The sequence below is a fragment of the Misgurnus anguillicaudatus genome, chromosome 2, assembly GCF_027580225.2.
Source record: "Misgurnus anguillicaudatus chromosome 2, ASM2758022v2, whole genome shotgun sequence".
NCBI lineage: Eukaryota > Metazoa > Chordata > Actinopteri > Cypriniformes > Cobitidae > Misgurnus > Misgurnus anguillicaudatus.
The window spans coordinates 14,530,852-14,544,395 of NC_073338.2; the positions used below are offsets into that span (position 1 = coordinate 14,530,852).

The 13,544-nt window shown below is 35.3% G+C and overlaps 1 protein-coding gene across 1 annotated transcript; it reads right to left on the reverse strand.

Moving 5' to 3' along the window:
- Positions 1-1,930: 1,930 nt before the first annotated feature.
- slc7a8b (solute carrier family 7 member 8b) lies at positions 1,931-12,686 on the reverse strand. The gene is made up of 11 exons (XM_055201564.2): positions 12,482-12,686; positions 10,289-10,493; positions 10,030-10,181; positions 8,011-8,136; positions 7,146-7,299; positions 4,159-4,282; positions 3,897-4,000; positions 3,470-3,566; positions 2,995-3,144; positions 2,739-2,916; positions 1,931-2,574 (listed from the first exon to the last, which is right to left on the reverse strand). The coding sequence occupies exons 1-11, from the start codon at positions 12,600-12,602 to the stop codon at positions 2,477-2,479; spliced, it is 1,509 nt and encodes a 502-aa protein (XP_055057539.2). The 5' UTR covers positions 12,603-12,686; the 3' UTR covers positions 1,931-2,476.
- Between the last annotated feature and the right edge of the window lie 858 nt (positions 12,687-13,544).

Here is a 13,544-nt window from a genome sequence, read left to right on the forward strand (position 1 = left end):
ATTTGGTCAATTATTTCTTGTAAACCCTGGGTTGGTTTGTTTTGCCCATGACAATGGAGTGAATGATACAGTATACACCTGCCCTCATCTCTGATCTTCCCATGATAACTACAACATGCATTCCTGCCACTAGGCCTTCAGTATGAGATGATAAAGTAAACGCTTACTGTACAGCATTCACGTCAAATTATCGTTTTAACATCTAATACATCCATCTTCATGAATTATTTACATCGCAGCGCGTGCTCTCATGTAGCCAGCTTGCTTCAACCCTCATTCACACACGCTGGCATTGAGTGTGTAAGTCAAAAATAACCATTTTAAACGCTAGTATAATGTCGACAGGAAATATCTATGGAGAAAAAAAGACTCGATGACAACAACGCGATCTATTAGCGCGTGTCAGTTCTCGCATTTGTCGTTTGTGGTACAACTGGTCTGTCGGGAATTATATATATTAAAATAAAGTGTGACTGAAAATACTTTTCAGTGGCAATCATCAAGTTCTGAAGCCTATGTACGGCTGACAACCAACCTGTGCTGTTCCTCACATCCGATCATCGTCTTACCTTTGGTGCCTGACAGCTGTTCGGTCTGAAATGTATCCGCACTTTCTCAACCGAGTTTTCCTGTGATGTCACCCTGACACGATGCTATATTGTACAAATAACTGCGACCGTATTTACAAATGTGTTTATAAGACGCATAGTAGGCTACAGAACAACTTCCGACATCCGGGTGTGCCATTCATTCCCTGTTCCGTGCGTGCAGCCGTTGTGGAAGTGTGCGCGTGTGTACTTAAAGGACCCGCGCACTCTTTAGTGATGTTTTATGGATTATCAAAATTAAAATTACTTTCCTTTTTAGTGACGTGGCTGAAATTCATTTTTTGTTCAGGAGCTTAAAGATTTTGCTTACTGGTTGATTTTAATTTTTAACTAAAAATTGCAATCTGTAACTGTTTAGGTAAAAAAAATAAACGAACATATGGAAATAACCAAAAAGAGAATTATGTTCAAAATTGTTTCCTTATTTCAATTCGCAACATTAGCCTCACAATTATAATGTTTATTGGTTTAATTGAGCTCAATTTATACTCAATATAAAACATTTATTACAGGGCAAAACTACTCTTCTGAATGAAAATGAAATGAAAGTTTAACAAATTACAACCAAACAGATCCATTAGAGGTAAAGAGAAAAAATATATAAAAAAATAAAATGAAGAATAATGATGATATGTTGCAGTATTGTTATTATTATTTACAAAATATCAAAACTTGCATTTCGTTTTTTTAATACAACAATCAAATGAAAGGATTTAAGGAATCTTAATTATAAATTACCAATTAATATTAGCTTATTAAATAAATGAAACAGTGCAAAAAAGTATTTTGTTATTTCATTCAATTACAGGAAATATACTGAAAGCGAAACTATCAACCACCATCCTGTAATTCTCACTTTAGAGAAATTGCATGATAAAAAAATTAAATAAAAAAATGGATGAGCTATAAATAGTGTTCTCAGTACTTCCTTTTGCCCTGAAGGCTAAGTGCTTAAAAATCAGTTTGAAATAAAATCTTACTTTCCTAGTCAACAAGTGTTGCTGGTTTTTCTTCTTCACCATTGGCAGACACTTTTAACAAGGAAACACTGGTTTAGAAACAGTATACTCCGTTTATTGTGATGTCACATGAATGCAGGGTGTGGACATTCAGCAGTTAGTAGCAGGCACTGTTGTTCTGCTTCAGTGCTTTACTTCTAAATTACACAATTAATCCATCCTGATGAAGACACACGAGACAGTTATTTTGTAGTTTTCTTGCTTGTTTTGGTCCCCTTGATGCTGCTTGCATTTCATTTATTTTCAAAACGCCATACGTACTGTAAACAAGTTATTCACCATGAAATAAATTGCTTCATCACAAGCATTTGACAAATGTTTATTAACAATGAATTTCACCTACAAAAAAACAAACACTTTTAGAGGACACAACACCAATTATTTTGTAATACAATATTCAGTGCATTTCATAATCTTACAGGTAGGTGGCAGTATTGCACCAATGAAGATTATTAAAGGAATAGCTCACCCCAAAATGAAAATTAGCATCTTTTTAAGCCATCCTAGGTGTATGACTTTCTTCTTTCAGCCAAACATAACCAGAGTCATATTAAAAAATATCCTTGCTCTTTTCAGCTTTATATGGCATTAGATAGTGCCCGATTTTTAAAGCCCCCAAAAGCGCATCCATCCATGAAAAACAAATGTGGTGATGGGTTATTATATTCATATAGGATATTATTTAGTATAACCTTTGGGTGAACTATTAAGGTCAGTACTACCCATGAACCATAATGTTTATATTTTAATAAATTAGTCTCCATGCTGTGTGCATTTCTGTCATTTTCACACTCAGACGCAGATAAGTCAGATAAGTCAAAATCCATAGATATTCCAGTAAAGTGACATCTATGCAGCAGTCTCTTTTTCCTCACCATCATCTTTTTTGCCTTCATCCTCAGGATACACCACCATGCACAACTTCTGGCCCAAGCATGCCATTTTATCTATGTGGACAGACAACAGCAGGTTGATCATCTTTAGGGAGCAAAGTAGGCGTCATTTAACAGATGCATGCATCAAGAATGAAACTAAACATCATCTTCCAATTTTTGTATTCATATTCTATTTGAATTAAAAATGAAGATAAATGTTTAAGATATTAGCATACCAATAAAAGAACTGAAGCACTTGGGCTTGTTTTTCCAATAGACGCCAATAAAATACACAGGAACGCCTGACAGCATGATGCCCAGACCAATAAAGCAAACCAAAGGTTCAGAGTATATAGAGAAGATCAGCAAGAATGCCCAAACAATCAGGTAGATGACCGGCCATACCAAGCTCACCTGTGGAATTAAAGCTGTTGATATCAGAAAACAAGTAACACAACTATAAAATAAATAAATTACTGTATTCAGACTTACTTTTATTGGACGGTGGATATCTGGCTCTTTAATACGAAGCACAATCTGCCCAGCCACAGTGACTCCATAAAACAAATAATTAATGAAGCCAACATAGTTGATAAGAGTGTATATGTCAGTGGTGCACAACATCAGCAGAGTTGATATACACTGCAAAATAAATTAGAATACACTTTTGATTAAAATACAAAAAAATTTCTGCACACTGTACACAACATTTAACATTACTATTGATGTATTTTCTAAAGAAACAAAAAGTTGGAGTGGGATACAAATGTGTCCATTCCATTTTCAAAATAGTTAATTTGCAAAATATTATCAAAGTGTTATTAGAGAGCATTTAAATGTATAAATATAATTTTATTTCCAAAGTAAGACATCAGTATTTCTGGTCTGACAATCGAAAAGAAAAACATAAGTTTGAGATGTCTATCTGCTTTAGTTTTAGTTACGGTTTATGTATAAAAGGGCTCACAGTAAAGATAAGAGATGGTATGGGAGTGCATCGGTTCACATGAATCATTGCCAGCAGACGGGGAAGATGGCCTTCTCTTGCACCAGCAAAGAACAACCTGAGAGTCACCACAACTGTCAATCATCCTGATTCACACATGTAGGGGTGGTTTCCTGGACAGGGATTAATTTAAACCAGGATTAGGCCTTAGTTTAATTAGGAAATATAACTAATTTTAACAAACATGCCTTACTAAAAACATTACTGGTGTGCATTTTGAGCCAAAACAAAGGGCACTGATGGATTTTAAGATATTAGCACAAGTTGTTTTCAGTTTGGACAGCTCTTACATTTATTTTAGTCTAGGACTAGTCTAATCCGGGAAACCGCCCGTAAACACAAAACTCAACTGAAATGCAAAAATCCTAAATCAGAAAAAAAACAAGACCTTGATGAGGTGAAAAGGCAACCGTTAACCCCCCCGAAGGTGGACAGAGCCACAGAAATGGGCATGATCCAGGACATCACTCCAAGCAACTTGTCACCAAATGTCTGAATGAAATTAAAAAAAGGAAAGACAATTTGTGACAAATACAGATTCTAGAAATTTGACAACAATGGCAGATGGGTTAGTTAAGGCATAATCGGATAAATAAATCATTGAGTTTACTGGTTGTAATGAAGGCACATACAGGGCCAGAGGAACTCACCACAGCAACAGCATTGGAGGCCAACAGCTCCTGAGGGCTCATGGCTGTAATATATGCTATGTTCACAAAAATATAGACAAAAGTGACCAGCGGGACTGAGATGAAGATGGCACGAGGCAGATTCCTGTTAAAATGAGAGTTAAAGCATTGAATGAATCTGGTAATTTAGACAAACTTCATTCTTTTATTACTAGAAATTATTCATGAATGCCCAGAGAAAAAAATATTTCTTAGAGGTTGCACTTTTGTAACTCTGAGACCCAGTGGTGTTGCTGTGATGTGTATTAACTTCCTTTCAAATATTTTACTTTAAAGTGTAAGAGTATGAATCTATTGTTTTCTTAATTAATATAAAGAGCATTGTCCAGACCAAGGCCGTTTCTAGCTACTTTTTATGGAAAGTAATGCTTACGTTACTTTTTAGTTACTTTTCCGTTACTTTTTCTTGGCTGAAGCTTGATTTCTTTCAGGCCTTGCAAGTGTTTTGTATGACTGAAAAGTTTTGCATTTAGAAATTGCATATTTCATCACAAAAATGTTGAGCTCTGGCCTGCCATCTCAGTTTCTGACTCAAACTGTTCCCACACAGGCGTGTACGCATAGAGTGCATAATGTGACTATACGTTTAGTTTAATTCAGTAGATATATTTTTTTAAACAAATTAATTCAACTAAAAAAGTAACTTGCATTACTTTTTTTTAAAAAGTCTCTCAAATATTAATGTGTACATTTAAAAAGTAATGCGTTACTTTACTTGTTACTTCAGAAAAGTAATATTATTACGTAATGCATGTTACTTGTAATGCGTTACCCCCAAAATTGTTAGTAAGTAACCACAAATTTACTATGTTTACTGTAGTTTAATCATGCTTCATTTTCTTAAGGGCAAATGATCACAAGTGCATTGCTTGATAATTATTCCATCAATTATCATGGAAAATATGTGTTAAAAACTGATGAAAATAGGTTGAAAAGCAATATTTTTATAGCAATCACCAGCCTGATCTCACGAGAATTTGTACATATTTTACTGGAATCATACTGGAAAGATATCTGTAAAGATATCTGTAAGGTAGATTTAAAGGTGCCAAAGAATGCATTGATACGATTTGTTAAATTGAAGAGTTTGGTTCCAAAACGCGATAAACGTCATTTTAAACGCCGTGTTATTCTGTCATCTTTTCTCCCTTTTTTTCCAAAATGCGATAAACGCCATTCCTCCTTTTTTACAGAACGCAATAAATCCATTCCAGAAATTACAGCCCACCATCCACGCAATGTAAACAAACAATGGCAAGGCGCGTTGAGTACACGGAATCCTAGTTTTCCTCATCCGATTGTTGTGATCAACAAACAAAACAAAATAATACTTTAATGCATTGATAAATCTGTGATAGTTTTCTGTGACAGGAAAGAAACGCCATCAACATCTAATAATTTACGCGAAGCACTCGGGAGACTGGTGCTTATCTCCCGACAGCATCAAGTTTCTCATGCTAGCACATTGACCCCAGGAGATCTTATGAAAAACGTTCCATAATTTTACTCAGTCAACGAAAATCGAGCAGGACCAAAACATTTTACAGCTGATCGCTGTGAAAAATGCTAAGCAACGGCGTCAAGTATAACCGCAGCAATATGACAGTGATCTTAATATGACAAAGTAAGTGTTGTGATTAATGACATTAATGTTTATTTTTTAGTCAGTGTGTACAACTGTTCAACTAAATGAATATAAAATGGCAAAGATTAATGCACATTTGGACATTGAATTAATAGATTTCGAGCATTTTGAAACAAAAACTGTCATGGATTTATTGCATTTTGTGGAAAAAAATCATTCGTTTTTATAATAAATCTTTGAAAATCAAGTTATGGATTTGAATTTTTTACGTTTTTATAACCTAAAGATGCTATGTGAAAGTTTGTAACAGAAAATAGTGGTTTTCATCTTGTCACTTTCTTGGTATAGAAAATACATTTTTACCGAAATTTGTCAAAATGGATTTAGTGCGTTTTGGAACCAAACTCTTCAATTGTTCTGTGATATCTACATAGAAGGCAAGTGGCTTTATTAAGTGCAAAATTGATCCAGAGATGCTTTCACATGTTCATTGACCTTAAAATGAAATGGTCTATTATTACCTTATTCAAAAGGGTCATGAATAATAATGTTGAGCTCTGCTCTGATTGGCTGTTTTTCATAGCAGCTCTTTCAGTAACTCTGTGTGTGTGTGTGTAAACAGACCTTATGTTTGAGCCTGTATCAGACAAAGACAATGAATTTGAGGAATAATCAATTGTTTGGAGATTGTTAATGGGCGTTTCTCAGTGGTACGTTTGTGTTTTTTTCAGTATGGACCTGCAAAACACTATTATAGCATTAACTAGCATGTAGCGCTAACTCAGAAGTCACAACTTTGTTTTCAGGATTGTAACAACATTGTACTTAATTTAATGTGTAATTTAGTGTTGGGGCGTACATCTCGACTGTAAAATCATAGTTGGTGTTATGTTGAGATTGGTCTGTTTTGCAGCGGTCTTTTGCATGCATAAGGTTTACATAAGAAGGAGTAAACAATCGTGCTTGAGCTCACAATATGTCATTACCATGTAAAGAGCTCTTATTATTCATCTATACCTAGATAAATACAGTTTTACACAACACATTAGTGTTGATTGTGGGGCGACACACTAAATGCATTGTCCCAGAATTCACCCATCACGGTGTTATTATTGAAATAACACATTTTGTGTTACTTTTAACACAACTTGTGTTATATTGTAACACAAAATCAACACAAAATGACACATAATGTGTTAAAAGCTTAACGCACAAAGATGTGTAAAAAATTAACACATCCTTTCTAAGAGTGTACATTCTCAGCACCTTTAATGGTATCAAGACAAATGATTAAAACATGTAAATATATTAAAAGGCTTAAAAGGTACGCATGCGTATGTTTTATTTGTGCATGACAGAGTACCTGTAGGGGTCAATAAGCTCTTCGGTTACATAGTTTAGATAGTTCCAGCCTCCATAAGCAAAAGAGCCCTGGAGGAGAGCGAGTGCAATGTGCCCCAGTTCATACGGCTGCAGAGGGTGAAATGCATTTGCTGGTTCCAACCAATAAAAATGACCTGGAGTCACAAACAGAAGAGCACTTTGTTTGAAGAGGGAGACTTTGGTTAGATTTTACAGGTGTGTTTGATTAGGGTTGGAGCTAAACTCTGACCAGGACCCAGAATGTCCACCCCTGCTCTAAAAATTGTGTTAAATTGTACTAAAACTGGTTCACTGGCTTGTAATCATAGGGAATAGGGTTGGTCGATGTATTGAGTTTTTAATATATCATTTTTTAAAGGAGGATATGGGATGGACACCATGTATGATCTGATGTGACCCTCTTTCTTTGCAACAAACAGGGTCTTACATTTTATTTTTATCATACACTGTTTTAATAATGTTGATTGTGACATATGATATATGAGGCTTCGACTTGCATGTCATTTATTGCACTTTGTTGAAAATACTGAGATATTTATCACATACAGACATTCATCACAAAATTACAGAGGTAAGATTTTTGGTCAATATCGTCCAACCCTAGGAACCACTTTAAGTGTTACAGTATATGTTGAAGTGGTAATATAGCACGACTAGCACTGCTTATGCTATATAGCACTTAAAATATGATTACGAAGAGCCAGCAAACCACTTTTAGTGCTATTTAACACTGTTGTTTTTAGATTGGTCAGTATATATGGAAAAGATTTTTGTCTGTACATAAAACTTAAAATGAATGCAGAAAGAAAACCATATTTATGTACAATAAAAACACTGATATTCACCCTTGCAGATCTGCACGATGCCCATAATGATGATGAGACCGAGGGCAAGCAGCTTTCCTGCAGTAAATACATCCTGCACTCGTGTTGCCCAGCGAACACTAAAGCAGTTAATCCAAGTTAACAGCACTTAGTGAAGAAATTAAAATGTGTTAGTCATGCATACAAACATTTAATCAAATGCTCACATAATGAATCATATTAACCTCATAAGACTCCCAAGATTTGGTTTGTGTTTTTTTCAGATTTCTTGCAGCTATTTTGGGGTTAGGAAGAACCAATAAATATAATAACCAAATATTTAGCTTTGAAGATGAAGCATTTGTCCATGTTTGTGTACAACAGGTTCCAGTTACACAGAATTAAGTATTATGGTGCAAACAACAAAAAATGTGATCTCTATATATGCCTTAGGAGGTTAAACATGTTCAGTGGATATATGTTGATCCAATGTGCAGTGCATACAGGAAAAATCAAGAAAGAAATTTAAAAATACTTTAAAAAAATGATTTAAAGATTTCAAGTAATACTTCTTAACTGAATGCATTCACAAACATTACAATAACGACTATGGATAAAAGAAAAAAGCCAAAAGATTTAGACCAGTGGTCTCCAACATTTTAACCAATGTTTTAAAGTTTTGAGTAGACAAAGGAGTATACTGTAAAAAATAAAAAGTTGACTTAACTTAAATTTTCAAGGCAACTTGCTGCACAGCTTTTTTGAGTTTACTCAACTCTTGGATGATGTAGTTCACCTAACTCAATTTGCTTAGTAATGTCAACTTACACCAAAAAGTTGAACCAACTTAAACTGATTAGGTAATAAGCAAATTTCTATGTTTACTTAACTAGTGACTAAGTTGGGTAAAGAGTAATTTAGTATATATTCAAATTTAACTAATCTACCTGTTTTGGACTGTACACAGAAAGGTCTCATAAATAAAGTCTTTGTCTGACTTAAACCAGAGACCTTTTTGCTGTGAGGCAACAATGATGCGCGCTAACTCATTGTGCTGCCCTCTACACAGAACACACACTTCTCAATCATGGTAACAATGAACAAACATAATTCTTTAAAAATTACTCTAAATACAACATATAACTAACATTAACAACATAACAACATAAATAAATCCAGCAAACATTAAAACAGTCATCTTTTTTAGTAAATATTAACCAAAGAAGTGAACATGTCGCAATGCATGCTGGGAACCATTCCGACCATTGTTTTTTTTTTAATTGCTTGTTCAGATTACTCAGTTTGGCAAGTTGGGTGAACGAATTGGACAAAAACTTATACAAACTTATACAAGTCCAGTCAACAAAATAATATTTGTTAGCTGAATGATTATGCTCTTTTCATTCAGTGAACACAAAATAATCAATTGACGCCCTTCAACAAAGAAATCTTTGTTCAAGTTACTTAATGTTCTTTGTTGAATGAACATTTTAAAGTTGGATTTTTTTATAGCAATCCAGATTGTGTTATCCATTGTGGTAGCCCTTGCTCCCTGATTCAGATTTTAGTTCAGAAGATTTACACTTTCAGAACAATTAAAGTAATCCAACCAAATTAAAACTCCAGCAGATGCTATACACCATGAGTCACAAAGCCCTCGTGTTTTAGTTCACACTGTATTATATATTTAAAATTACTAAACTAATTCCTTAAGGGTAAATGAAAAGCCAATTTTCTGGTTTAAAATCTTAAATGAAGTCAAGTCATGCCTCAGCTTGTAATTATTCAAATAATCTAATACGATAAAATATGATAAAACAGTTAAATTTTGTTCATGTGCAAATAGCTAATTCAAATCTATGAGAAAATAAATGTGTCACAAACTATCATCATGCTATATTGCAAAAAACCTCATCAATCTTTTAAAGCTGCCTATCTTATTTTTATATTGCACAGATTACATAGATGACTTTTTCCCTTCTAGTTCCAAATCATGATTTAATAAAATAGCTGAAGAACCACTAACACATAAATGAAGTGATTTAAATTACAGTTACTCACACAGACAGACTGCAGCAAGCAGACTCAAGGCTTTATCTGAAGGCAAACAGGATGGAAAGAGAGGCTGCAATGCATACGTGGCAAAGGTGAGAGCAATCACAGCCTGGGTAGCTGGATAGATGACCAACAAGGCAACCCACAGCCTTAGAAACCTATTCAAAAACACATGTATGAATAAGGAAAACTCCCCACAATCCTTTTACAAAACACACACACATGATCAAAACAGTACGGCACAAATGAAATAAATAAATCTTACCCAGCAAGCCCGCCAAAGATGTCATTTACATAGGAATAGTCGCCCCCAGATTTTGGAATAGTGACACCTAGTTCAGCATAGCACAGGGCACCGACAGCAGTGATGAGACCCGTGAAAAGCCACAGTATAAGAGCCACACCAACTGAACCAGAATTTTCCAAAACACCCTTTGGACTCACGAAGATCCCGGAACCAATGATGTTACCTGGGAGAACATGGACAGGATATCTGTGTTTAAAGGTGCATTGTGTAACTTTAAGAATGATTTCCGCATCCGAAACTGCTTACTTCCATACCCCATAGCAGTGCTTCCCAATCCCGATCCTCGAGTACCCCCTCCCAGAAAGTTTTAGATGTCTCCTTATTTAAAACACCTGATTCAACTTATCAGCCTCCTTCCAAAATGGTAAACATGTCTCCCTAACAAGTTGATGAGTTAAATCAGGTGTGTTAAATAAGGAGACATCTAAAACTTTCTGGGAGGGGGGCCTCAAGGACCAGGATTGGGAACCACTGCTATATAGTACACGAAAAGCAGTAGGCGAGGCGAGTAGTATATAGTATTTGAAGACGAAAAGTACCCGGATGACTTATTACTTCCGGCATGATCTCGAAGTGTTCATTTGATGTACACTCCCATGATCCGCCGGGAGAGGAGTTATCCTACGAAAAAGACTGAGGTGCGTTGTTTAATTCCAAAATCCCCGAAAAATGTTAACGTGACTCTATTCAAATGCAAATATATACAGCGGGGAAAATAAGTACTTGACACATCAGGATTTTTATCAGTAAGGGGATTTCTAAGTCGGCTATTGACACAAATTTTCCACCAGATGTAGCAATCGAGCCAAATATTGAATTCATAAAAAGAAATCAGAACATTTAAGTATACAAGTTGAGTCATAAACAGCATAATAAACAGCTGCCCCTTGTGGTTAAATTGCGCAAGTTTAACGTCATTCCAGTTAACAACTAACTTGTTGTTATGTCACAAAATGTATTGACATGGGGAATGTAGTACATCCGAATTCATTAATCACATCCATATTCATATTGTACCTACTGTTTTAACGATCAATGAGTAAGTACTTCATCTAATTCAGTATCTACTGTCACAGTATGCGATTTCAGACACAGCTGTTGTCTCAGACGACAACATGTTTGCACGGCCACCATAGGCGTTTTGAAATTGAGGGGTGAGATGTTTGTTGCAATTCGCAATCTCACTACTACATGCTGCTAAAATTGACATACTGTACACCAACTTTAATAAAGTCACATGGTATGTGTATTTTTATCTTTTTTTTTGGCTTGCTTTGGAATTTTGAGAGATAGTGTAAACCAGTCTGATGGCATATTGTGAATGTTTATCGTTAATGCCTGTTGACAAATGAATGACTTTGTTTAAGGGACGTCAAAATGAAACTAGACAGCTTTTTCTAGAGTAAAAAAGATGATGAAACTTTTAAAGGAGGTTGCAGATTAGCAGATCATTAGAAATGCAGAAAACTTAAAATAGTGCATAATGTACTGTATTAAAGGATGAGAAAAAAACTATCCCATTAATAAGGAATTTAACATATTGATTTTTTTTACAGCTGTTTTACCTGTATTTTGAATTTTGTACTGTCTGTAAAATTAACTGATAATGTCCTGGGAGAAAATTACCAGTACACTATTTTACAGTAAAGACTTATGTCATTGAGGAGCAAAAATCCACAACGTATCACTTATGTGTGCACTGAGGGAATCAAGCAGTGATCGAGAAAAAGTGATCCAAACACATACACAAAACATGCATCAACCCATAAACATTGTAACTTGCAGACGCATGTTGGTGAGGTTAACATTTAAATAAGATCATGTAAATGTAAGTATTCCTCCCATATCAAAATATAATGCAAATTAATAAAATAAGATAGTTGGAGTAATTTGCCTATATTATGTAAAATAATTCATACAAAGTGTGGAAACAGACTTAAACCAAGTGGAAACCATTGAATCAAAAACATTACCAACCATGGCAGCTTATATGCATTCAGAAGACACAAACTTCCTTACATGTTTTTTTTTTTTTTAAGTATTCTTCTGTACATCACAAAGTATGCAAAGTATTTACAAACCATATCCTCATGGCTTGCATGAAGCAGAACTGAAAAAGTAATTTAAGCACACATAAGTTCTTAAACTTACCAATAATAATACCACACGCACTAAGCAGTCCGATTTCTTTCTTCAGGACCACGGTTGATTTGTCACCTGGGTCTGAGTCAGGCAGTGATATAGCCCTGGCTCTGGGAGCTCTCCTGCTCATGTTAACATACAGAGCAGCTCAACTCACTGTACAAGTATTGATATTAAGAGCCTAAAACACTTCATAGTCCCACCCCAAATGCTACTAAACACACCCACAGTGCGTTTTTCCCCAAACAGAGCGAAACTGTATTAACCACTCTGCTACATATCAGATAATCCCGCCTACACCTGTGTTCTGGTCAGGCTGGTTTGTTGGTAGAGTTTTGGCCACTTTATAACTGTATGTAGCTTGCAAAAGAGTGAGCATGCTGCTAGTTAAACCAGCAAAGAACCAGGGACACATCCAGAAAATTTGCTGTTAATTTGCTCATCCTGAGGCCATTCAATATGCACAGTGCTTCTTGAAAGTTTGTAAAGCCCTTGAGCAGTTCATAGTTTTCTGTTAAACATGACTTTCTTATTTTATTATACTCTCAGCTTTTATTATATTACTGTATTGTATTGTTTTTGGGAATTAGTGTATGTACAAAACCAACACCACCCCTCGGCCCAATCACCTTCCATCTCCTACAAGCCATATCAAACACACACTGGCACTCCCTGCTTAATGGCACCTCAAGAACCCACTGGTCACACATTGCTTAATAACCCCACCTTGTTTTATAGAGAGTCCCACTCCATTTATTGCAAAAACACTTGAAGGGGCTGTATCTTCCTTTCTCAGAATGACCCACCAAGGCATGGACTTTAAAAAACTTCTGAACGTGTCCTGTGGTGTCCTTCACCAAGATTTCAGCAACAGATCCCTCATGTCCTGGGACGGCCATGGGACGATTTTGAAATTTGGCTGACGGTTTATTGTCTAATAAATTGTGACCATTATGACAATTATTGCCTATTTTGGGTTTTTGACAATTTATTGTCTGTTTTTGACATTTAATTTTCTTTTTGTTCGTGCAATAGTTTTTACACATTGTTGTGCTTATTAATTGATATTAAA